This window comes from Amblyomma americanum, chromosome 6 (genome assembly GCF_052857255.1).
Source record: "Amblyomma americanum isolate KBUSLIRL-KWMA chromosome 6, ASM5285725v1, whole genome shotgun sequence".
Lineage (NCBI taxonomy): Eukaryota > Metazoa > Arthropoda > Arachnida > Ixodida > Ixodidae > Amblyomma > Amblyomma americanum.
Window position 1 is genome coordinate 48,527,900 of NC_135502.1, and position 27,593 is coordinate 48,555,492.

The window sequence follows — 27,593 nt, forward strand, 5'->3', positions numbered from 1 at the left end:
CCCGCCGCCGGTACGTAGTAGGAAGTTCATGCGCGCTGTACAAATCCGCGTTGGATGCAGTCGGTGAGGCGAGTGGGGTTCGCCCCTTTCCCAGCGGCGTGAGTTCTGGCGACGGCGTTTCGCCGACGACCGCCGGGTCTCTCTTTTCTTTGCGTACGCATCATCGTCCGTTGCCAGCTCCGGCCGGTGGGAGACGTGTTTCGTGGAGGCGATGCGGAAGAAGAACGTCCGTCTCGGAACTGCCGTCCGGAGGATACCGGAAGCAGTGCCCAGTGCGACTCGCGAACAGACCTGCATGTGCTCTCCACGGCCGCTCTTCGTGGTGAGCTAATCGTCGTCTCCGACGACACCATGACAGGCGCGCGCCGGCGCCGCTACGCCTCCAGTCCGGCAGCTGAGGACGACTCCTTGAAAACTGAGTAAGAAGGCCGGCATTCGTATGTGCCTGCTCGTCGCTCGAGCTTAGTGACACCGGGATGCGAGCCAGGGTCGTTTGCGGTACAGAGATTCCAGGGGATGAGTGTATGCTTTAATATAGAAACTGTTGTATTTTGATTCTTGGTTGCCTCTGCCAGGCGCCGGATGGTTTCGGCTTTTGTCATCGTGCATTAAGTGAGTCATACTGCATGGCACGTTCTCCTTAGTTTCCGAGTTTTCATTTTAAATCTGTGTCCCCTGGTTGAGGAGTGTCAGAGCCTTCTTCTGGTGTTTTTTTGCTGTTTTCCTACCTTCTTCACGCTGCGTTACCCCGAATTTTGTTTCTTTTCTTCCGCTACACTAATATGACGTCCTTCGTTTATTGCTTCTCGGTTGGCTCAGTGTAGTCAGCTGCACCGTAGAGCTCCTTTCTCCAAATATGTTGTCTAAAGAGGCGGCTTGCAAATAAAAAAAAAGAAAAAAGTATTATGTGATGGGGAATATGCTGCTGAAACTTACAATTTATATAATATTCATGAAAATCAGGAGATAGGAAATGGGACAGTTTATGTTCTGAAAAAAAAAAGGAATGATAATTGCAAAATTGTTTTTGCTCGGAAACAGAACCCGAAGAAAAGCTGAACTGTGGGACTTTTCTTCAGTAACTTTACTTGGACCCGAATTTGAGATAAAAAAGTAGCGCCCAATTTTTACCCACCCGAATTTCGTATAAAGTAAACACGAAAACAGAGAACCGTAGTTTTAGGCCATGAAGCATCCAGATTTAACAGCACTAGTTAGGCGAAAAAAACCAGTCAAACACAGACGAGGGACAAGAGGAGTAATTCACAACGACCAGTCGTTGTGTTGCTAATTTCTCCTCTCGTCCCTCGTCTGTGTTAGACTGGTTTTTCCGCCTAACTATGAACCAACTGGTCCAGATTTCAACTCTTTAACAGCGCTGTGTTAGGGAAAAAAGTTATGGATTCACGGCTGGAATAAAAATAGCTACCTACGCGAAAAGGAATTTTCAAACCCAAGTACACATGTACAGGATTCTGTAGCCGCCAGACATAGCATCAATTTCCGCACCGAGGAAAGCCGGCAGCTAAGGGGGTGGTTCTGCCCGGATTTGCAGCAGCGAGATTTCACCGCGTAGGCGTGCTCGCATCTCGCCCACTTCAAAACGTAATCCGCGACACGCGACGCGCAGAGTTTCGCCGCCCACGCGCTTCCAAATGCGTGCTCCATCTAACACAGAGTCCAACAGAGCTCCGAGCGTGCAGCCTGCAACCGACCGCCGTTGAGAAGCTGTCTTCATCACCGAAGTTATTACTGCTGAGAAGCTGTCTTCCCTAAACCTTGCTTCATCACTGAAGTTGTTACTGAAACGCCTTCCTCATTAGTTCCACGCATGATTAGCGCGAAGCGCTCTCGCGTGAAGCTCACTGCGTTCGCCACGGACGGGTCCTCCCTAATCAAAATGGTCTATAGACTGTCTATAGACTTCTTGGAGACTCTATCACGTTCCTATAGATATTCCCTTTTGTCTATTTATAGTCTATAGACTATAGAGGAAAGTCTACTAAAAGTGTATGACCATAAATCTATACATTGTCTATAGACTGTCTATAGAATGGATTGTCTATAGACTGTCTATAGAATGGATATTGCTTATAGACTATACTATACGATTTGTCATAGAAAGTCTATAGACTTCATAGACAGAAGTCTATGGACAGTCTATAGACTGTACAAATAAATTTTTGTAAAGGAAGCTTCGAGAAATCACCGTGACGACACGTGTCAGACACTGTGTAGACAGTTCAATAGGAATGCGTAGAGGAAAACGGGGCGAGCGGAGAAAGGGGAGGGGGAAGAAGCGGGAAGACATTACAGTCAGTGGCGTCCGTGTAGTAACGAGACGAGCAACTATTTTTGAGGCGAACGCGCTGTTTTGCGGAACGAGGAAGCGCTTTGTGATGCCAAGAGAAGAAGACGAAATGGGTCGTGCACGTCACTCACGAGGAAAATGCGCGGCCATATATAAAACACAGACCTCCGGCGAGCTCGTTCTGAAAGAACTGCCGCGCTTGTGTGTGGTCGGGTCTTGTTTTTGTCACGCCTTCCCTTTCGTTTTTTTTTTTGTTTTACTCCCCGCGGCGCAATTCATCTGGTTGGAACTAAAGAGATGCCTCCGCGTGGGGCGGAAAGGTTCCGAGTGCGTGATAAATAAACGGCCGGGAAAAATGCCGCTGCAGTTGAGAAAAGTGCCTCGTTTTAGGAGTGCCCTCTTGGGGGGTGCATGCTGTGGCCTTTTTAATAATAATAATAATAATTGGTTTTTTGGGGGAAAGGAAATGGCGCAGTATCTGTCTCGTATATCGTTGGACACCTGAACCGCGCCGTAAGGGAAGGGATAAAGGAGGACCTTTTTGCTGACCATGTTTTTCGCGCGTTGCGGGGGGTGTGCAGCTGTGAAGTATCAAAAGAGGAATTCCGATTTTCTCCAGTGCGTATGGAATGTAGAGAATTGAAAAAGCGATGTAATAACCCAGAAATGTATTGTCACGACACGCTCACGATAGGCAGGCAAGAAGGCATACGTTGACTTTCTAGGTAGTGGTGATGGAAAGGGGGCGGGGGGGGGGGGGGGGGTGGCGGCAATGGCTCTACCTGCGTCGGGTAGTCTAAACAAAATATGCAGCCCCCACCGTTGCCGCAGAAGGTCAGTGTCGCCCGAGAATTTCAAAAGTAGGCTTACTACCACGAGCCTCTTTCGTGGACCTCTAGGTAACATCACGCGAGCGACGCTATCCAGTGACACGTTCTATTCCTCCCGCTGCACAGTGTCTCCGGTTCATGAGAAAAGGACTGGCACACTTGGAGAAAAATTGGAGGGGACACTTAAGCCCCGCCTTCAGAGTATGACGCGATAGCGTAATGGGTTAATTCCCATATACGCAGAAGGTCATTCTCTACTCCACTTTCATAGATCCCTGGGAGTCCTCATACCCCCTTGTTCATACTTTGTAATGGAGTTTTCTTAACCAGGGGCTAGGTTACATAACTGTCAATTAGGAAAATTGTCAAAAACTTGTCACAAAAGTTTCAGTAAGCCTCGCTCCTATTGGTCGGTTGTGGCCAGCGGCCATATTGCTTTTTTTGCGTCATGAGTGGCTGCTGATGACGTCACGGATATGACAGAAGTGATGACGTTGCACACCTAATTATGCAGGCGGTTATTGACAGTTTTTTGTCACAGTTTTGAGGCTGTCAATTTGACCGTTGAGTTTGTGACAGAAAATGGTGGCGGTGTACGCGGCCATACGACTGAAGCGGATGCGCTGGCGCGATCAACGGCGAAAGAGGGCGCACGAAGACGCGTTTGACTTGCCGGACGAGCTGTTTCAACGCCTTTTTCGACTGGAGAAGCAGACTGTGGAGTGTTTGGGCGACGAACTCGCCGATCAACTGGGAGGTTTGCGTGAGTGTGCGCTGTCGGTGCGGCGGAAGGTGCTGTGTGCACTGCGGTTCTTTGCCACGGGCGGCTTTCAGGCTGCCGTTGGTAGCGAGGCGCACGTCGGCATCGCACAACCGACAGTGAGCAAATGCGTGCAGCAGGTATTGGAGGCAATTTGTGAAGTTAGTGCGCAGAAGGGGTGGGTTCTGTCGTCACCTCTTTGACACACAGCTACATATAAATAAGACACGATTATAAGCTGGCAAAGCACTTTATTTTTCCCAGCAAATGGCACTTCGTGGTCGTCTTCTCTTTCCCAAGGAGAAAGAAACAAACAACCACTCGTCACATGCTGCAACGCCTCATCTTTTGGCATTTTTGTCATCGATTGAAGGAGCCGAACAACACAGACTTCAGCAAGTTGTCTTGCTTCTTGCAAGTTCGCTCGGTGGTCACGTAGCCTTCCCTGCATTCGTTGAAATTTTTCTGTGCACTTAGATCAACCGCACAGTAGCTCGATTCCAGACGCCGCGCAAAAAAACAATAACATGGCGTGAAACAGCTGCTTCTGTGCAAAGCGGCCTTTTTACTGCCGTCAGCACACCCCCGCGGCACCGAAGGTTACCCACCAGTCAATTTAATAGCACAACTTCGAACGCTTTTTGTTTTGCTTAATATTTTCGAAGTTTAAACACAATGTTTTGACAAAATAAAATAATAGTTATTTTCATCGTTGTTTATTTCTTATTTCTTTTTACAAAAAATTAAGCAGACGGTCCCTCGAATGCTCTCGGGGTGCCGCCCTGCTGTAATTGGCTGATTCCTCGTTGCGTCACGTGATGACGTCTCAACGTGACGTCATTTTGACGTCACTGTCAATAACTTGTGACAGAATTTGTCACAGTTGCGTAATCTAGCCTCAGATGAAAGATTGACGGTTAAATTGGTTTGAGGTGTTGAGGTGAGCTGTGAGGTGTTGACGGCGCTCTAGAGCTGACTCTGGAACTGTTACAAAATAAAATGATAGTTATTTTCATCGTTGCTTATTTCTTATTTCTTTTTACAAAAAAATAAGCAGACGGTCCCTCGAATGCACTCGGGGTGCCGCCCTGCTGTAATTGGCTGATTCCTCGTTGCGTCACGTGATGACGTCTCATCGTGACGTCATTTTGATGTCACTGTCAATAACTTGTGACAGAATTTATTACAGTTGCGTAATCTAGCCCCAGATCAAAAATTGGCGGTTAAATTGGTTTGAGGTGTTGAGGTGAGGTGTGAGGTGTTGACGGCGCTCTAGAGCTGACTCTGGGTCTGTTAGAGCTACGGCTTTTTAGCTGCGGAATAACTTTCTTATCAAGCCCTTGATTGGGCCGCAGAGGTGGCATAGTTATTTGAGCATCCGCCTCGCATACGGAAGGCGCTGGGTTCCATCCGCAGTGCCGCAGATACCTATCTCAATGGGTAGAATCTTTCCCCTGGCCTGGTGCTGGGCTTCTCTCTCTTCGTCCCCACCTCGTGTTGTAAAAAAAAAAAAATGTTGTGGCGCTCTTTAGCCAAGCTATCCTTTAGGCATAAGACCATCATAGCCGTAACCAGTATCATCACCAGCAAACTCTTTATTAGAAGAATTTGTGGCCTCAAAAGCGATAGCGACATTCGCACTCGGCGGTAGTTGTCGAAATTGGCCGCTATCTGTTTGAATACTTCACTTTATTCACCTTAAAGACCCCCTTCAGGGGGTATTACATAAGGGGTGGATTAACATATTCATCAACAAGTACAAGTCATTGCCTTGCAATATAAGTGTTTACAGCATCTGGAAATGCAGACGGGTGCGTGATGGCAGCGATATCGGTGGGGAGGGCGTTCCAGTCCACGACAGTTCGGGGAAAAAATGAACCTGAAAAAGTTGCAGTACGGGACACAGGGCGGGAAATCTGAAACGGATGGGCAATGCGGGGAGATATGAGGTTCGAATGAGTAATGCAGGGTGGTTGATTTTGATAGCAATGGAAAAACTTGTGCAGCGAACAGAGGCTGGCGATGCGGCGGCGGGCTGCGAGGCTTTCAAGACCGGAATTCTTCAGAGCTGAAACGCTGGTGGTATATGAATATGCAGAGTGAACGAAACTCTGGAAACAATAAAATACTGGAAACGTATTTGAATCACGTGAACAACGTGCAGATAACGTGCTTACGCCGCCGCGAATGAGTTCCGAACGCGGCAGAATTGGTTCGCACTTGACAGTCATCTGTTTTATATAACTTTATAGCCACGTGCAGCGAGACGGGTAACCATTGTGAACGGGAAAGGACGAGTTCATCGACCAGCGGTGATCGACAAAGAACTCTGCTTGTAAAATAAAGATGATAATAAAGATGATAGGCCCTTATTTGAAATGGTCATGAAAGCCACTCTTCACCCATTTATGTGCTTTTTACGGGAGTTCGCTATCTTTCTTGGTTTGCTGTGCCAAGGTCGTACTTTTTATATCACGAAGCGCGCTCATCAATTCATTAAAAATGAAGGACGCAGTAAGAAATAGGATGACAAAAATATGGTTAAAATTCGTTATAACGAAACGGTTTATAAGGAAATGACGGATATAACGAAGGAATGACAAATCCCCTTGGAAGCTCGGTCAACACGGGCTATAACGAAGTAATCTCCGGGCCCCTTCGACTTCCTTATAACGAGGTTCAACTGTTGTGTTTCCATCGCGTATGAGATAATTTAAAATACGAAAGCGCGTCTCTTGTTTGATCTGCCCAGGAGCGGCGGAGACGAGGAATTGGTGAAAAAGTACGCTCAGTACTTGAAAAGGCGCAGTTAACTGACGAAGTGCTTTTCAAAAAAATATTGCATTAAAGGCGTAGCGCACTTCGTATCCGCGATATTTTCTCAGTGCTAATGTAGTGTTTCTCAGGGCGTCTAGTCTAGACACGGACGACGCAGCTAATGAGTTTACTATGGCATATTTGCATGCCACTGCGCTATACTGTGCGTGTCCTTACGTTTCAGAGCAGCCGTATACGCTGCACACAAGGTTCTGCCGCCGTCCTTCTTGCTTTTGGAACACATTAACGGAGGAAGCGGCGAAAGTTACACAGAACGTCAGCTTTTTGTTTTTCGAGTCCGGGCTTTGCATGGTGCGAAAACTTTTCCAAGCTGCTTCGCTGTTTCTCGTACCGCGGAAGCAGAACATGTTTTAGACGTCGCAACATTTTTTTTTTTGTCGAAACACTGTGCTGTGCGAGCATCTATAGTCTACAGAATCAGAGACTCGGTTCTAGTTCCGGAACCTTTTTTTTTCTTTCCCAGGGCGGCGTTAGTCCCCAGCAAGCGAGTGCACTGAGCGGTAACGTTTGTTTTGAAAAGGCAGGAGTGTAAGGATAGTGTAAGGACTGCGGATAGCGTGCGCAGCACTCGGGCGCTCTCCAGGGTGCCGGATCTCGCTTCGCTTGCGCGTCTGGGTTTTTCGCCTTTCTCGCTGACTGCGCGCAAGCGCCCACTTGGTGCGGCGGCTAGCAGCGGCGTAGATGGCGTCTGGCGTTGATAGGAGCTCCGCGGGCGAACTGCGTCCAGCGTGCGCGCTCTTCCAAGACGAAATCCAGTTGTCCGATAAGAGAGAGGCTTCGCGTGGGAAGCGAACCGTTTCGATATGCTCTTCTTGTGCCCTACTTTCTTTGCCGTAAATTTCGCAAACCCTGTTACAGCACTGCGCGATTTCCAGCGGAGAAAGAACGGAGGAGAAGTTAATGTTGTTGCCACGGGGTCCGTCCGAAAAGATAAGAAGGCCAGAGGATCGCTTGCTTCTCGCCTCTATCTCCCATTCAGCACTCGCTTTATTTTTTTCTAGAAAAAAAGAGAAGTTCTTTTATTAACTGTAAAAGAGCGAAACACTGAACTGCGCCTGCAGAACAGAAAAAAAGAACGCCTTAAGGCTGAAAGTCGAGGATAGAGGCCAAGCCTTTAGCTAGACGTTTACTGAACGAGAAAATACCAAAGATCCAGGGCTATGCAGTCACTTTACGGGCGGCCGCTCAGCAAGCTGCAATGCAAGAGGCTAGGTCACACTTCGAAGAGCACAAGAGAATTAGCAGCCCAAGACGTGTTTGCAGCTTCTGACTTTTTTTTTTTTTTGGGGGGGGGAGATATTCTATTACATATGACACATTATGTAATTAGCGATGACTGTGAGGAAATCTTCGATGCATTTCTGCAAAGTTTGTCGAACCCTTATTTACGAGGAAGCGTGAATGAGTTGTCATTGCTATCCACTGGCGTGGACGCAAGGAAGTCTATGGAGAGAACCAGGGGCCAACTTGTTTGTAGCTCCTCACTTCAATACACACGAACCCGTGCTGCTTCCCTGACTGCGGGTTCGACGACCGCAACGGAAGAACAGCGAAATGTGAAGCAAGATGGATGAGTGTAGACGGGCGCCTTTGCTGCGCTGCTGCTCTTCGCTGATGGGCCTCGCTGCACATTGTCGTTTGCCCACAAAAGGATATTCTACAAATTAATGATTTGATAACTACAGGCACTTAATTTGTTTAGGTAAAACTATATGAATCGAGTGTTTCCTCGGTCTGTCCGCCGTAGCCAGAAATCTCCGTCAAACTAACAAAAATGCGGATATGGTTCCACAAGATCTTCGATTACTAGCTGTGCTGAGTAAATGTTTCACTGAGGCGGAATGTCGATGCTTGTCGGTATTAAGCGCGTTATGTTGAGATTCAACGAGGGCAGATTTTCTCTGCGCGCACTCGTTACGTTTACGAAGAAATGGGTCTCGTTTCGTTTTGTTCTCTCCAGGGATCGATTTACTCTAATAAAGTACATAACTATGGCAAAGCTCGTCACTGCGACTTTTTTTTTTCATAGCCCACTCACTCAGTGAATTTGTATTAATTAATATGTTTATTAATATGTGTATTAAACGCTTATTTATAAGACGACTTTGCTAAATCGTTGTTATACCAAGTGTTGCCAAATATATATATATATATATATATATATATATATATATATATATATATATATATATATAGCCTGAACATCAAAAGAAAATGACTCCACAGAAAGCCGATTTCGTGGCAGTTATTAATTACCAAGACACACAAGTCATACATTAATTAACAAGCAACTGAAGATGCATTTAGGGTAATTTACGACAGTACACGGTGTGAAAATCTTGACCGTTCTAAATATGGCGAACAATCAGTTGGCTGCCGTAGCTTTGTAAACTCGAATATTAAAATTATTGTTTCTAGAAAAGTGTCGGCGTTTTTTTTCCCAGACGAACACACATACTTTATGACAGGACGGACGCTGTCCCATCTGTCTGTTCGCTCGTCTGAAAAAAAAAAGCAACGCTGAATTACTTTCCTAGAAACAGTGCATAACCAACTAGCCCCGCAACGATTTTCGGCTTCGTTCTGTTTTTGCCGACCTCCTATATCCCAGTGTGTGGCAAATTTCGTCGGTAGCAGAGCTGTGGCGTGGCTTCAATGCTGTACCTGAAGGGCCCGAACTTGATAATGGGATTCGAACACAATCGTTACAATACTGTCTATGGCTACAATATCGAGGCTCTAGTTTATGTGTACATTTGAAAGTTGAAATTCCATATCTCGAAGAAACAGCGATTTATTTCTCAACCATAACAGAAACAACGTGCCTAATATTTGATTTTCTCTCTCTATTTGTTTCTTCTTCTTTCAGGACCATGAGTTCGCTACGGCTTCCGCGATGGCTGAGCAAGGTGCAAACGTACGTCATACTCGCCGGCTGTTTGGCGCTGTTCATCCTCATCAGGTCCTTCGGCACCGAATCTCAGGACGGTGACGTAGAGAACAATAACGGGGACATGTTCATCGCACCTCAGCAGTTCAGCGAGCAGGAGCACAACGAAGTTGTCCACGAGGAAGTCGACGAGCTCCCCGAAGCGAGCACCAGCAACGACAACCCGTACGTTCATCCGTACGTCATCGATTCCTCGCATCTATGTCGAGGCTTCGAAGCTGCACCGAGGCTCTTGATATTCGTGACGAGCGCCCCTAGTCACCGGGAAGCCAGGGACGCCATACGCGATACGTGGGGGCTCCACTCGTACCTGGCTCATCGAAACAGCAAAGTGATGTTCCTCCTGGGGCGGTCGCCTTACGACCCGGAGATCAAGGCCGAGTCACAGGTCCATGGGGACATTGTACAGGGGGACTTTATAGACAGCTATGACAACCTGACGCTCAAGAGCGTCATGATGCTGCACTGGACACGGTCTTTCTGCCCCGACGTCGAGTACATCTTGAAGACGGACGATGACGTTTACGTGAACCTCGACAATCTTGTGCACCACCTGGACCACGAGATGGCCGACCAAAGGCGGTGGATTCAGGGCTGCATTAAGAGACACGCCGCCGTACCCCTGCGCCAGGCCAGCGCCGGTCAGCCTCCGAGTCCGGTGGACTTGCGGACATTGCCCAAGGCACATCCGGACTTTGTGGCCGGGGCGGGCTACGTGATATCCGGGGACTTGGTGGAAGACCTGCTGCTGGCCTCGGCGCGCGTCGAGTGGGTGCCCGTGGAGGACGTGTTCGTGACGGGACGGTGTGCAGCTCTAGTGGGTGTCAAGCCCGAGACTGACGACAGGTTCAGCTGCGGACGGCCAGTGAAAGAACCGTGCGAAATGGCTCACGCATTCACTGGACACGGGATGACCCCAGCGCTGATGAGGAGGACATGGGACGCAATGCTCAGCGGGTGTTCGTGATCTATCGTGTTGCACTGAATAGCGAAGTTGATGATGTCGTCACGCGAAAATCTGAACGAACTTCTTGTCACATATCCCAAGCCCGGTCGCTCAAGTATAGTTGGTCTATACTGAGGAAAATGCGTAATAGCGTTCAGTAATAGAGGCTGTTGAACGCCGTGTTCCAACTACCGCGAGAAGAGCAGCAGACTAGTGAGTGCGAGTGTATGGACATAAATTGCCTGCTCATGGCACTGAGATTCATCACAGTGTCGGACATAACCAAGCTTTCGGAAATGGGTACACCAGAAGCGCGGAAAATGCCAGGAGCCACTTATGCATGGCCGTTTCTCCGGTGTTGACTTTCTCGTAACGTGCACAAAATCTGTGGTTCACGTGCCCATGAAATGTTTCCTGTGATGTGTATGCTTCTTGTGCTTTAAAGGCTCAAGAAGTTTCACGGTAATGCGCGGGCTTTTTATTTTGTGCTATGCTGGCAAACACCGCTGGACGAAGAATATAAAAACTTTTTGTTGATACCAAAGTTTTTACTTTGCAATTGATAATTAAAAAATCCGCATTTTTTTAAACGAATGGAGAGTTTTTGTTATTCGTCGGAGCCGCGCAAACCAGAAGCACTATGTACTCGCGCTGCCTAACCGGCGGATGTTTATTATTGCCGAAGATGCATGGCGGCAAAGTGTGCCACTGTTGGGCTGCAATAAAGAAAAATATTTAGGCGCGATGTTGCTGCCTCTGAAGAAGCCCGCTGCCTTGCTCGCCGCTTGAAGAACTTTCTTCACTACCTGGGGTGACCACTGAGACGGGTGAGGAACATAGCTGGCCAATGATGAATTTCGATGGCATATTATGCTTGAGTGAGGATACAGAGATGGAGCGCATTGCATTTTCGGAACCATTGATACCGCCGCTCCACACAGCACTCAGTCAGTAGTGAGGGTCGATGAAAAGGGATGGGTGGTAGCTGAATGTGACGGAACAATATTTATTAATGCTTTAACGCAACATGTGAAAGCGAGATAGGAAACATAGTAAACGTCTCCCCCGCCGTGGCGAGTGCATTAAAACGCATTTCTGACGCAATAGTGAGAGCCGGTTCTAGCTGTGGTTGCTGAAGTTTTCATACGGTGTCTAAAAATTTCAAACTTTGTCAACGAGAAACGGCCACACAGTAGCAAGTGGAGCGTCTTGCCAGTATTGTTGAACTTGTCTTATATGAATTTCTTAGCAGCCCTGCATTGCGCATATGCATACTTCTTTGTATAGTCCTTCTAAGCACCCCTTGTCGGTAACCGACATATATTCCTCTCGATGAATGCAAGAGAAATGCAGCTCCGTCTTGTATGTTACCTTTCTTCTTGGTCTGCTTTAGTATTGTGTTTTTAGGTGAATGAAAACTGGCCTGTGAAGTCCATGAAGCAAGTGGTCTTTGCATCTTCGATTCTACCTCCTTGTTCTGTCGCATTCTTAGTTGCTTGGCAAAGCTGACCGGTTTTAGCTTTAGTAAAGTTTTCGCTCAGCAACACTGTCATGTGCGGACATGATTGCATACTGGCAAGACCAAGAGACTATCGCGGGGGATTAATTCAAGCAGTACGCAACACAGTCGTAGCATAGTGCCTAGACCGATCCGTAGTCGTAGAACACAGTCGAGCCTCGAGGTATGGCGATTCTAGTGAAACTGCCGTGTCATAGTGCTTTGCAGTTTATTGAGATAATATGGCGATGCGACAAATACGAGAATATGCAAAAAAATATTGCGTTGCACGAGCGATTTGATATTTTGTACATTCTCGCGCTAAGGTACGAAAGAGGATATACGTAGCGACACGCGCCCCCTGCGGCAGAAAAACGGAATTAGGCATGAAGTATGAGGTCACACAGGCCGGCACGGGGCGATATATCTCGTATGTGAAGCAGCCCGTGTGGAGCGCACTCGTTACGAGACACGATTAGCGAGAACCTGCAGTAACAGCAACGGCAGCGACCGCTGTACTACCGCGAAGCGCAAGCAAACTTTCGGCTTAGTGAAGCACTGTCGGGCACAGAGGCCTGCAGCCGCACGCTTTGTGCACCCCGTACTCACTTTCAGCAAATTATATCCGCAACACTTGAATTACGTAACGCTCGCGTTAGGATTTCCTGCTCCTAGGCACGATTACTTAGCCGAAGCGTGTGTTGACGGAGAAAGGCGCGAACAGCCCGAAGCAATAACGTTGCGTAAATGTCTGTTGCAGCGATCAAATTACAGTACGCCAGTCCGTATACGCCAGGCTTTGATAGCGCTGCACACAATTCGCGCTGCGTACAGTATATGAGTACAGCTGAGCTGGCTTATTCGGCGAGGGTGCGCCCACTCCGCGGAAAGACGCGCCGTCTCGCTTGGCGAGAGCGGTGTTTATTCTATTCGCGTCGGAGCGGTGATGAGCTCGGCCTCCCTAAATAGACTCTACGGGACCCTTCTCTCCACCGCCGTCGCCGCTAGCACTTGAGAAGGAAAGAGCGGAAACGGGCACTGTACAAACTTGGTGGCGAAATCGAGTCGGCGAGTGCGACAGATGAAGCATGAAAGACGGAGATGAGTGGGAATTGCAGATTTTCGAATACGAACCGAATGTTGCCTCTATTTCGATTCGCATTCGATTCGATAATTTGATATCCGGCGCCTTAGACCTTGCGTCCTAATGTTGGCGCTTAGCATAATGTTATTCCTAAAGGTTGTTTTCGCTTATACAGGTGCCCTATGTATGCGCCGCCATCGTGATATGCTGTGGTATGGAATGACTAAGCTTTTCAAGTAATTTTAGGTAATCTCTCTTACGTTTGTACGCAATCAATCGAACTTCCAATGCTCATCCAGTCCGGAGCAGTGTCATTGTTGCTGTTCGTTAATTTCGTTCCAATAACTATAAACGAGAGGTACTTTAGTTTATATTTTTTTTGCTAAACCTCTGCAGAACACTAAGATTTTATAGAAACAAGGAACATGCGAAAAAAATTTTTTCAGTATTTTCATATTTAACTCATTTTGAAGACTCCACCTTGAGCAGAAGAAAAAAACATTGTGCAGTGGCGCTCTTTGGCCACAGCTGCCTTTGTGCCATAATAATTCATCATCGTCGACAGATTGTCGGACATAGTAGCTAATTCGAAAACTTCTCCTCTTAAGACCTTGTTGAATTAACTGCGCCAAATTCCGTGTTGCATGGATACCAGAGCCCCACCTAGACTGTTCTCTTTTATACAGTACTCTTCAAAAATGCATACCCTCACCATTCCTGTAGCTTGGATCTCATCCGACCGGTTTCGTGGCGCCGTCTTAGATGATTTCAATTTAACCTTATGTTGGACGTAGTAAACTCGAACGTTGTGGATGAAATTGCGTTTACGATTGTTGCCAACGGAGGCGACTACGTGCTTGCGTACTTCTAACATGTAACGTAGCACGGGAAGTTGCTTGCACGAAAAAGAAGACCGCTCGGTTTGGAAGGCGGCGCCGAAATCGCAAGCAGGAAGCTTGGACAGCAGGAATAAAACTGGCTGTCAAGCGGTACCACTCGTAGGAGAATACGAACAGTGCAAAGCTCAGTTACGCCTCTTAAGCTTGTTCCGCTCGGGCGGTTTTCGACATAAATCACTTGTGGGTGCTAGAGGAGAGACTGCGCCGGCACTTTTGAAGGCCTATATATATTAAGCAACTCTGTGACCGCGTGCGCCACTGCTCGCCGTCGTAACTCGTTTAAAACCAGTTTTCCGGCTTCCAGAGGGAGTAACTTTGTCAACAGCTGACTTCAAAACTTTGCCGAGAAATGATTTTGAGACGATTTTTTTTTTTCTGCGGTACGAAACTTGCTGACAATGTATGTGTTTCTATGACACAGGAACATCGTCACTTTAGAGCGGACGAACGAATTGTATGAAAGCACACTCTCTTAGTGGAAGTGCTAACTAAAGGCAGGTGGGCGCATGACAAAGAGTGGAAGATCGCCAGGACGGGACTAACAAATGAAAGGCCACGCATAGGCGCTGTGCGTGACAACAGTGCCTGCATAGGTCAGTTTTGGTATGCTCGTCCTGTGATCGTACTGTCCCACTCTCCGTGTAATAAAGGTTGTGCTTGTAAAGGTGAAACAGGTCATTACTATTAAACAGGAACAAAAACGAGCCATATTCAGCAGTTTGCAGTTGCTTCCTTGCAATGTAAATCCGCAAAGAACGTAATGAAACGGCTGACATCAAATACCATCCAACGAATATGCTTGCTTGAATCTCTAATTGCTCTGAAGTTTCCTGTTGTGAAATTCCTTGATATGTTAAAGAAAATCATATGATTTCATCTAACCAGGATCTACCCCACACGACATACTCTAACTTACTACGAAGAACTCTGCTGAATATTGGCAACATTTTCCGTAGAACAGCAAGAATAATGTAAGAACAGGCTTTTTGATTTTAAAGGAAAAGCCTTTACAGCGTTAGATGAATATTTGCCTTCAAGCGTTCCGTGCAATAATCAGATGACCATATGCAGAGTCGCACTCAATAAGCGTTTGGTTTGTTCGTCCTGTGATCGTTCATTCACGCCATTGCAAGTGAACTTTTTTCAGTAATAGCCATATAGCAGTTTTTTCTGCCGTAGAGTTGCCGTCACGATCGTTGTGTATTGTACATGCAGGAATAGAAGAAACTTGCACAACTGCAACTGAAAAATGCACAGTTTTTTTTCCTGCTGTTGCTTTCCCTTAGCCGTTTCCTTGCATTGTGTAGCCCGCAAGATGAGGAGCCTTCACCCGCCCACCTCTCCGGATTTGCTCTCATTAAACTACTTTTCTACAATTGCCTGCGGCTTTCGTCATTTTGCAAGGCGTGTCCTTCATGCTTGCGTAAACAGGGACGCGATAGAGTCACATAACATCACACAGCAGCACATTTTACTCGCTGTTGTAGAGACTGTCACTTGTATGCATTCTTGTCACGTGCACAAGGCACCAAAGCGTGCTGTCGCCTCACAAGTTCGAGCCTCTCTCTACCTCGACATCTCCTTGAAGCACAGTGACTTTCTTTCATTCATTCATTCATTCATCGTTATTCGACATCTTTACAGAGGTCTGGAGCGCAGACAAAAAGCTGAAGAAGACAGCTTGACGGGGCCTGTGCCCCTTAACTATTCATGTTCGTGCAGACATGTATAAATGATAGTTGGCAACGTCAGTTGCAAATTTATAATTCAGAACATAAAGAGTCACGACTGAAAACTAAATGAAGAAGTCTCTTATTAATATCTGTGGACAAAAAATTCACAATATACTAGTAAAAAAAACATTCTGGGTAATGATACAAAGTAGATGCAAGGATAATGGCTGAGTAAAACAAAGGACGACAGCAAGGAAGCACAAGTGGATACAGGATAACAATGCCAACAATCTGAACGTTAGAAAAAAAACAACAGAAAGTGCCACGTTGATGAAAGTGGTAAAAACTGTAGAAAAAGACGTAGTCTTTGTTCTACGTTTTCTTTTAGCTTACAGATTTTTTTTTCATAGATTGCGAATATTTAATAGGGACGGTAATCTAACGCATAATGACTGACTGCCGTAGTTGGTGCGCACTGATGGAATGTGTCATATTTCATTGTGACGTGTTTCATAAACATTATCATTTCTCATCATCTTGTTGATATATGCCGCTGCTTAGCTTTGTTCAACGCTCTCTCATCATTTTGCACCGAGAGACAGCGTTGTCCTCCTGGCTAACAACGCGGCGCTCGGTGTGTTGGCAGACAATAGCGAGTACTCCATCGCATGCAGATTTATGAAAGTCTCCTGATCTTCCTTCGCCTAGCGGCGGTGTATGACCTCTTCGAAAGCATTCTAAAAGGTCTTCTTAACATGCAGGAAGCGTCATGTCTAATATATGCGCGTTGCTCAAATGCGCTCAAATTCAAGTATTTCAGCGCGCAAATATGTGCCATACATGTTTTAGAGTGTCACGATACTACGCTCCACGATGCGTACTGTATGAATGTGGGCTCAGCGTCGGTATCATCGGCGGAAAGATGTTATAACTCGCAGCCACACGCCGGCCCCGAACCAAAGCAGGAATTAAGCACACATCAGGTACTCTGCCACTAGCTTGCGATGAACATAGCACTCATTTCACTCTGCCTTCTTTACTTAAGCCCACACCTCGCAATAGGATAACGTGGATTACTATTCTGTGCGGTGTGCTATATTTTGTTGTGTTTTACTACATTTGCTTAGTTCACTGTTTTTTAGCGTGTTTAGTAAAGCTGTCACAGATAATCCGTCATCCGCGGATGCGAAAGTGCAACTTGTGTTCCAAGCATTGTGTAACCGTGTGAAAACTAGGCTTGACAAACGTCTTGTTGCTGGACAGCACGAGCGAATTCTCATACTTATCGTGCTTCGAGTTACTGCAGCATCGTGTTTTCAAGAATTCGTCAGGAGCTTTGAGTTGTGATAACGGGCTCATGGACGATAAATTATTGATGACGTAATCACATCGTAGAGCGTTACCTTGCTTCGCTGTTCAGAGAACTGAGGCCTACTGGCTCGATGTGTTTCCTGTTTGCTTTTTTTTGCCACTTTAGTTTCACGTCGTGGTAATTTTTGAGCCCGGAATTTCGCGGAATGCAATCACTGGCTCATACACGTCAGCTAGTACTCGGGCTTTCGCAAGATGGCAAAAAGTAGAAGCATGAGATATTTTTTGTTTGTTTTTAGCTCTTTTCTGACATGACCGTGTGTTGTTTGTTTCTTCTTGGTTGTCACCTTTGATGAAAACTTATTTTACGAGCTGTCATTCTGCATTTTATGCAAGGTGCTTCACTGTGACACAGCGCCGGTCGATGAGCTTTTGGGAAATGCTTGCGCTTACACGAAAACCTGGTGGTTTATGCCTGCTGTAAAAAGAACATGTTCTGTATGCAACTTTTCGTGCGGGCTGTGCAGGCGACAGAGCAAGTCGTACGCCCATGTTATTGGTGACCTCCTCGCAATCGGCAAAACTCGTAATAAACATTTGCGATGTGAGGTTTAAAATTCGCAGGTTTTTGCGCTTGAAGCCTCAGGGATATATCTTCATCCACTGGGAGTTGCTGAAAGCTCTTTGAAACCAAAGCACACGAGCACCTCCATTGAAATGCTCCACTCGGGGCCTCGACCGCAAGCTCAGGAGCAGAATCCTCAGATAAGGGTGTTGTTACAGAAGACTCATTATATTCGTAACGTATACATAACTATATGATATCAGGTGGCGTTGCAAATTGCGACAGGAAGCATCATGTCAAGTTTTATTTTTCTAAGTTTCACTTTCCTTGAGGGTTTTGCCACCATCCCTATGTCTTTTATTCGTTGTGGTGGTGGGTCCTTAGCCAACGCTGATGGCGATCACTTTGGTTTTCCTCGGGCGGGGTTTAAGCTTGTGCAACATTGTCCTGCAAAAGAAATAAACGAGCGGCTGTGTTTCACCACGCTGGTCAGGGGAACACCAGCACGAGTAATCAGTGGCTATATTTTATAAAGATACTTTTATCTTTCTTTCCACTGTCATCTTGTTATTCTTCAGTGCTGGCTTTAATAGTAAGCAGGCGAAGGACACTGTCTGCCGAATATCAACGCTTATGTCACAGCCATCCGGTGTGAAGGACAAAGGTCAAAAGAGTGAATTAGGGAATAACTCCATTGGCGCCACGGACGTCAATGTCAAGTTTATGAGCGAAGAGGCCTACGTGTTCTGCTACTGTGTCCCATTGACGTCGACTAGCAGATGTTATCTATTCTTTGCCCGCAATGGACATGCAATTTCACAAAAAGGTCACTGTTGGCTACTTGCTGGTAACACACCAGGACAGAGACTTGGGCGGGTTGGTACGACATTATGATGAACAGCGCGAAGAGGACGGCACACATGAACATGTCCTTGTGCTTCTTCAAAGTGTTCTCGCCTTTTGACGCTGTTCTTGATGCTGTTGATTGTCCGACAGCACTGGATATGACGTCGCGAAAGTGACGTTTCTGTAAGGTTCGTATTCGGATAGCCATAAACACATAGCACTAAGTGATGAACTTTACAGACGAGCCTTTCGTTTACGTCGCTGGCTGCTTACTTGTAACTACGGTTATAAGGTAGATGACATAGGGCCTACTTATCAAGTACCTGCACGCTTTATGAGACGTCGGGGGTTTGAGTGAAAAGAGAAATTCGAGAGTGATTTTCGCAGCAGCGACAACAACGGCGACAGAGATGAAGATGACAAATGGTAATGGTGAAACTAGCTCTGGCACTTACGATTACTTTAGAAGCGTGGCCGTTGTATAGGACCCGCTGCGAGGTTTAGTGCTACATTGCACAATTTCGCTAGTCGGTTCCGCACATTTCAAGAGTCCGACCAAGCAACTTAGCGTCCTCGGATATGTTTCTCATGCGTTACCTGAACGCTTCGTCAGGGCCACCAAGCAAGTTTCTGCAGGTCTTCGCCATGTAGAAGATAATGGATACCATGGAGACACCCAGCCAGATCTCTTGGTAACTCCCAACGTAGCCAAAGACCTCTTCGGCCTGCGTGAATCAAGTTCTTCTAACACACTTGACCAAGGAGAACAGAAGGAGCACCTCCGGGGCCAATGAAAAAGGCCGTTACAACAGATCTGTTCTAAACGTTTGGATATTAAATTAGCCTACAAAGTTTTATTTTGCAAAAGAGAGCGCTTGCTACATTATAGTTATGCCTTTTTACTTGTTAAAGCCAAGGGAGTGACAATCAGGTGGCAGTAGTTAAGGGCTCCAGGTCAATGCGGACCGCCTGGGTTTCTTTAATGTTCACAAATACCTTGGTGTAAGGGCGTTTTCGCAATTCGTCTCCATCGAAATGCGGTCCCACAGCGGCCAGGATCACCCTCATGCTCAGTAGCTGAGCTCCAAGCTACTGGACAACTGTGGCATGTGGGTGTTCATTTTCAAAGTGTGCCTAAATATTCCCAGGATCATTAGAATCACAAGCAAGGATATCTTGCACTATGTCGATCGGTCGTCTAGCCTCCAGAACATGTTACTATACAAACGTTTTGACTTTTGACCTTACTTTCGCTGTGCTGTCCTCTTTCTTTTCCAAATTTGAAGAATTTCTTTCATTTACATCTTCAAATGGTACAAGTGCATTCTAAAGAACCGTAACTCAGATTATTTTGATTAAGGTTATGCATTTTAATAGCAATGAAGGAACGACCTTTTTTTCCGGCTTCATGTCTTTTCCCTAGAGGTTTTTCATGTAACTCGGAAATAATGCTTAGACGCAACTATGCTGGGACTTAACGACGGTGTGATCTCACCTTCATTGCTGGTTCGTAGAGGAATACTTCAATGGCCGACGTTGCGAAGCTGAGATGAAGCCCGATTTTGCCCCTTAAAGCAAAGACAAGGTTATCGTTTTCAGCATTCACTTGCACTGCTGCCTGTGCTGCATTGAGCACACCAGGCCTCTGCATGCTATGTGCTAGCTTATAATGTTGCTCTTTTCCGGCAAGTTAAAAGAGAGAGCATTGCTCTTTGCACGCGATTTGAATTGTTAGTACTTTGATAACTTTTCGAAAAAGCAAAAATCAGAGATAACAAAAAAAAACGATGTAAGCATGAACTGGTCATTTCGCTATGGTCCAATTTTATCGCGCGTGGGTTTTGCATCAAAAGAAGAAATACAGTGTGAAGGCAGTTTTAGGCAGGCAACATGTAAACTGCACAAGGAGATGGTTCGGGCTAGTGGGTGTGCGTTATGATCCATAGCGCAGCAACAAAACAGGGGACAAACACAAGCGCTAAAACACTAGCGCTTGTGTTTGTCCCCTGTTTTGTGGATCATGGATCATAATGGATCATGGATCATATGGATCATAATGTAAACTGCGTTTAACAATTATTTCAGCAGGGTGTGTAAAGTTTTGTTGTTTACCGGCGTCTCAAAATCTTATCATGGCTTTAACGAGCGACGGCTGTCGATTCATGTCTGTCCGTCATAGCTTGATGCTTTTGCCGCATTATTTTATTGGCGCACCGCTGTCGTGAGAACATGGAGCTCATTCCTATGCAAGTCTGTTCCAATAGGAAATCGCTTACATTAAGTTTCTCGATCATCATGGAAGACATGATCGATCTATGTCTTAGGTTAGAATTGTACTAATGATAAACTTATAAGGATAAACTTATCAAAAAAATCCGGTCACATCGTTTTTTTTCGCTTTCCTAATGTGGTCGTCGTTCTTCGAATAATGAATATTTCATATTCGTTTTTAGCAGCGCTTAGAACTGGCAGTCAACTTTGCTTGCAGCTTGGAAAAGTTGGAGGAAAAAGTTAGATTGAGCTTTCATATTTACGTACACAGAAACTCTCGCAAGAGCAATCGCAGCCACTAGAAAACGAAAAAAAAAAGATGTGGGTACTGTTTCATATATTTTGCTCCTTACTGGCGCAGTACGCCAAAGAGCAGCAACGGGAAAGGAAATGGCTCTTTGTGGACGTCTGTTTTCGGCATGACGGAAAATGAGCAGAGTAGGCAGCAGTCTCGGACACGCTAATTAGTTTTTGTCCTTGTGCATTAATATTTCTATCCCTCTTCTGTCTCCTATTTCCGGACTGAGAAAGCAGCGCAAAAGTATAATTGCGTACTTCTCTTAGCCTGCTGTGAATGCGAAAAAAGAAGCCATAAACAAGAGAGTAATGGAAAACTTAACCAAACTGTCCCTGCGGCAGTCTTATGCTTAATATATCGCGGAATATACAAAGAGCAAGCTGGCTAACCCGGGTCTAAGTTATACGAATCGCCTGGCCCACCTATGCGTCTCGTCCGAGCGCCCGTGGCAAGGCAAACTAATTCGTTCTTCCTAAAGACTTGTTTTCTGTGCCAGAAACTTACGTTGTTTCATTCAGGCCCTGCAAGAAAGAAAAAAAAAAGGTCGAGGTAGGCACAATGCACGTGACGGTGGCAAAGAGCAGAATGTAATTGACTATGTCTTCGGGAAAACGCAATCCGACACTGTCCGCCTGAATAGTTCGGAGAGACTGGGTCTTTGTAATCTTAAACTTTCAAGCAAAATCTCCAAGGGTGTAAATATAAAAAAAGGGAATAATTATTTTGCGCACGTCTGAGCGCTTTCTCAGCGCCTTAAAGAAAACAAACAAGCGCTGAGTACATTTCTCATATGCATGGTGTTGAGATTGAAATCGCCCTGGTCTTGCTCACTGCATGAAATTGTGTCTGAGCCACACCCGAGTACGGCCTAGTTGCTTCTGCATATTGATTTGCAGGATTGTACTAACTTCAGAGCACGAGACCTGACACGATAATAAAATAAGAAAGAACAGAGTTGTTCCAAGTCATTATGTTCATCGTGTGGTAACATTCAGTAGAGATTACCTGATATTTCGAAAAGCCGGCCAGCCTGGCGTCATATTCGGTCTCCCTACGAATATAAGCAAAAAAGTTTTTGCACTTGTATCCTAAAGACCCGCTTCACAAGACCATGGACGTTTGCAATCCCGCCTGCTTTAAGCTTCCTCAAAATAGGCGCGTAGCATAGCAGCGGCAAAGACAATTCGTGTGAGAAAACGTGATCAGCATAGTTTCGTATTAGACAGGGCTCGGCGGTGGTCCGAGATACTCCAAGTTTTCAAGTGCGCTGTCGATTCTAGTTCAGAGTTGCCTTGCAAAAACTTTAATCCTCAAAGGTGCCAATGGCAATACAAGAGGTAAGAATGGACTTGATTCTTATGAGCTACGTTTATAGGAGCCACCAAACTGTTTTATTATAAAGTATAGTGTCATACTTGCAAGCGAGGTCGCAAGCTGTCTCGCAGTGATCGTAGACACCGCTATCCTTGATTTTGGCAATGCAGTCATCTATGAAAAAAAAAACAAGCAGAAAGTTGCAGGGGTGTTCATATGACAAGAAGTTATGTGCCAGCTTTCAAGTGGATCATGTTTTGTAAGCTAGTCATGGGGGTCGTGTGTGTGTGTGAGGGGGTCGTGGTCATTTGTCAACGATTGAATCAGTGGAACGGCCAAGTTAAATAGGTGGCATGATCGATGGGTGATGTGACCAGTGAACATGGGTGGTCATGTGATCCTTCTTTGTCATGGGGGGAGTGAGAGTGTTTACGCGTTTGACGTCCTTGAATTGAGATTCGGCTCCCAGATTTCAGGAAACAGTGGAAAAACATTCAAGAAGCAATGGTACCCATGCCTGGAGTACACCGCCGGAAACGTACCTAAACTGTTTGCGAGAGTTTGTGCGTATCATATTCAACTACAGTGGTTCCAGCACACTACCTTACATCTGCGTCGAGGTGCGCACGACAGCTTGGATGGAATTTTGTTGATTTTACATAAGGTTTGGGAGCCATATATGCAAGGATTGAATTTGGAAACTTCCACGGGGGGGGGGGGGGGGGGGGGGGGGGGGTATGGATGACCTACGCCGTCAAACCGGATAAAATCTATATGTTATTAAATAAGGCTGTGAAATCTATTTTTAGACGTCATGTGGGAAGATAGAATGAAAAAAAAAAGCTACGGTCGATTTGCATAGTTAGGCAGATGCGAATTAGGCACTAGCTCTGTGTGGCCATTGTTTTTCATTTTTTTATCGTGGTTATGATTTGTTATTCATGATATTGCTGCATGTTTAAAGTGGGACATCAAGTGTATATTGTGTGTGTTTGCGTGGCATGTATGAAGCACAGTAGATACATGACACATTGTTTGTTACAGTCGTTCTATGCATGCACATCAGTCACGGCTTCCGTTCTGCAGAAAGTCCGAAGTCCGGCGCTGTCGGCGGTGTTGTGAGTGGAAAAGCAAGTGGCTCACCTGCCACCTAGGCCACGTGACCTTTTGACGTGACCACAACCTACCCCCCTCTCTCTCTGACGCACACACGCACACACACACACACACACACACACACACACACACACACACACACACACACACACACACACACACACACACACACACACACACACACACACACACACACACACACACACACACACACACACACACACACACACACACACACACACACACACACACACACACACACACACACACACACACACACACACACACACACACACACACACACACACACACACACACACACACACACACGCACGCACACACGCACGCACGCACGCACGCACACACACACACATTTGACAAATGAAGGAAGGCAAGTCACCGAAACCAAGGTTCATTTAAGAATGTTTTTTTTTTTAATTTATAGTGCGGATTAGTGGGAGAAAAATACTTCAATTGATCTTTGATTTAAAGAAAACTACTTGTAAAGCAGCAGAAAAAACAACCATGAACACGAAAATTCTTCCTCCTGGGTTTGACTCACTCGCGTAAACTTGATTTTACCCTGTGCTCAGCGAGAAGGTAGAACGCAGTTTAGCGTTGTTTCAACTTGTCTATTGCTTTCCAAAGCTCTATATTAAGTTTCAGAGTTGTAAAACTTTTTCAATGCATAATTTTGCATTCACGCTTGGCCGTCTAGTGCCCACAGTTCTGAATATGCTTATCATGCACTGGATCTCGCCCCAAAACCTGCAAGCTGATTTCACTCAGCGCTCAGACATTCAGCGCGCTCGCCATACACGAATGAGCTTGCTTCACATGCGATTTCAAAACTACGCTGGAGGGCTGGAGAATACTGACACAAGCCTCTGGGTCACCTACGCTGCTCCTGCCTGTGTGGCTGAGAGTTCGTAATTTCAACTTTTTTTCTCCACTTTCAAACCTGCACCTGTGCTCACGTGCGTGCGTACCTGCGGTAACGCCCGAGGGGGCAAAATCATGTTTAATTTCGTCCACTTTGAACACTTCGAGTTTCAGTGCACAAGGGTTGGTGGATTTTCATCGCAGTAACATTTCGGGGAAGATATCGCTGCAGATGTTATTGCGCACAAAAACGAGCTGCCGTTCTGGACTTAATTGTTTGCCAAGTGCATGGTGTGTTACCTCACCGGGATTTCGACCTCTGGGCGCACCGGCACAAGGCACAGACCCGAGTGCCATGAGCGTGCAACACGAGTCAGCTTTTCCCTGTGTGTCACGAAGTCGCTTTGATTAGAAACAAAAAAAAAAGGCTTATAACACTGATGATTCTTATTTCCTGCTTTACTTAGTTTTAAAATTTTGATTCGCCCACTTTTGACAGATGTTTTATCACCCTGTCGTTGTTTACTTTCATCACAATTTCAAAAGTTTGACCGATGTATAAGGCTGGATTACCGCATAGTTTAGTCACTTTGCTCGCGATCGTCCCTTCAGGTACTAACACATTCAGGCGCTGATGGTTCTGCTGCCACATTAACGCGTTTACCTGCGAAGCTCCTATTTGTTGAATTCTGCAGCTTTTCTCTCGTGCACTGAGCGATGATTTCAGAAAAGGTGCAGGTAAACTGCACTCTGTGAACTATGGGGAAAACTTCATGACTCCTCATGACTCCTGCAGAACGGGAAGTGGTCCCGGGGCAGGGGATAATATTGTTGCGGTATTAAGCTCACCCTATTTAAAAGAAAAAAAAAAGAATACTGATTGTGAAAAAAAAAAACGTAGCAAGGCGCTGTGGTATCTTCTACTTACTCATCTGTGTCAGCGAGCATATCTTTGCAGAGAAAGATGGAGAGAACTCCCGGGTGTAAAAGGCGCAACCGCATTTCTCCATCTCCACTTCAATCAGGCATTTCTGAAAGCACCCCTGCACGAAAGCAAGGCATGATGAACGTAATGACAAAACCGCTAAAGCCGCAGTAGCGCCATTTAGGGTTGTCGGCAGTGGGGCATTAGGTGAAGCACCACAGTAAAACGTCAAAGTGAAGCTTTAAAATAAGACACTGCGGTGAAGCCCAACCTTAAAACACTGCAGTGAAGCATCACATTAGAGTACGCCGGTGAAGCACCTTAGTATGCATCACAGTGATGCACCATGTTAGAGCATAACGGTGAAGCTCTACAGTAATTCAACGAAGTGAAGCATAACAAGCCTTATTCAAAAGAGGTATTGGTGTAGAGCACTACGAGTGACGCTCAGGAACACCACAGTTAGGCACAGAGAGTAGGAATTCAATGAAGATAATTTGAATTTCACTCCTTCCTTTGTCCTTGAATAAAATTGTATGCAGTACTGTGATGATAAAACGGAAAAACACTAATCATATTTGACGCGAGCTGCCTGCCAAGTGGTTCGATTTTTCTCTGCACGTTTAACGACTCCACGGTAAAGATTAGTGTGAGAACACGTACGTGTTAAAGGAACAGCAGTGTTTGCAGCATCACGTGCACACCGGGTACCGCCAGTTACCTTTCGCTGTGGACATGCACCAGCTAGCCACACAACACGATTTGGTGAAAGTTTCTTGAAAAAAAAAGGCGGGCTTATTTATTAGAGAAGTGGCACAGCATCGACGCGAGTTTCGGATGCTGTTCGTTTGTTTTTCGGAGTCGCCTTTCCGAAGAATTTTTTTTTCATGAATTCATTATGAGAAATGGACAGTATAATTGCACGCCATAACGATCCAGTGGGAAGCTATCCAGCCGGTTTAACTCGTCCTCCACTTAATGTTAAGTTTCTGAGAAGTAGAAGTTGCTCGTAGAATTTCTTAATCGACCGGCCAGGAAAAGAATACGGCTTTCTCCGGTCAGTCTGCATAAAACTGTCTGAACGAGTCAAGTAGGATCTTTATTTCCAGTTTTTGCTGTTATTCGGCGAAGCGTTATTCAGGGAAATAGGTCGTTTAAAGTAGGAACGACGGCGCTTAAACTCAGACAGCCCCTTTATTGGAAGAGTGGTCCCCTTGACGTAGGTGACTTGGACTATCACGTTAAGGCTATTTTGCGAATCTCCCAGGGAATCTTCAAATTTCGAGCGCTTAACTACAAGCGTATTAAAAAACACTCGATAAAACGTAGACGGCCTATTTATCTACCGAAGTTTATCTTTCGAAGTCTCAATACGTTCTGCTTTCATACCGTCAGTACTTAGAGAAGCCCTCTCCTCGGGAGCAGATTATCATGTTAGCATTACTGTACTGAGGATGTTTTCAGAGCTCATTTGCATTAGATGCGTTAAAAACATTTTCAGGAAAATGTGACTGATTAAGATAGCAGCTATTTTTCTTTGAGGTTGACACTTTTTCGGCTCATCTTTATGAAAAGATGAAATGTTTATTGGTAATACAAAAACTAACAAGAAGCCTTCGCACTTTATTTTTTTGTGGAAAGAAGAGCTTGGTCGTAGAACTCAATCCAGAAATGGGAAAGGCAGGTAAAACGAATTAATTTCACATCTTTTAGCGTAGTGAACCATCCCGGTGTAACTGTGCTCGTTCGCCATCTCAACAGGCTGTACTATGCACGTTCTTCACTTAAAAAAATGTTGCAAATGATAGGCATCGAGCAACTATTATGTTGTAGCTATTTCACTCTAAACTCCTAGTATCGTAACACAAAAGCACTTCATACAAGCTTTGGGGCACCGTAAACGCGTGAAATACTGTAGTCCTAAAGCATTCTGGAGAACACTTTAATAACATGAATTAGATACTTTGTCCGGTATTTTGTCTATTCTTCGTCCATGCAGAGTGGAGTGGAGGAAGCAGCAAATGCATTGCGAGGCTGACCTCTCGCAAATCTCCCTCAATATTCTGCTTCGAACAGCATTCTTCAGTTATAAACTTCGCTAATGATGTGGCACGGACGGCTTTGCCTAAGTTATACACATCTCACCTCTTCTGAACTGGAGTTTAAAATTCAGAATTTTTACGAAATAGGCTGACAGCATTTCGCGAGTACGCGTTCAAAAAGGTAGCGTGGCCACTCTCAGTGCCGTTTAATTTAGCATTGTTTTGCTCTTTAAT

At 45.7% G+C, this 27,593-nt stretch overlaps 1 protein-coding gene across 4 annotated transcripts in view; it reads left to right on the top strand.

Annotated features, from left to right (window-relative positions):
* Positions 1-11,471, top strand: part of LOC144136765 (beta-1,3-galactosyltransferase 1-like) — a 41,922-nt gene extending 30,451 nt beyond the window's left edge. For 2 of the 4 annotated variants that reach the window (XM_077669368.1, XM_077669366.1), the window contains exon 2: positions 9,609-11,469. In XM_077669368.1, coding sequence (XP_077525494.1) covers positions 9,613-10,656 — 1,044 coding nt within the window. In that variant the 5' untranslated portion in view covers positions 9,609-9,612 and the 3' untranslated portion in view covers positions 10,657-11,469. Of the gene's footprint in view, positions 1-118; positions 420-9,608 lie in introns of those variants that run through there. The other 2 variants (XM_077669369.1, XM_077669367.1) reach the window with 2 other exon arrangements.
* The last annotated feature ends 16,122 nt before the right edge of the window (positions 11,472-27,593 follow it).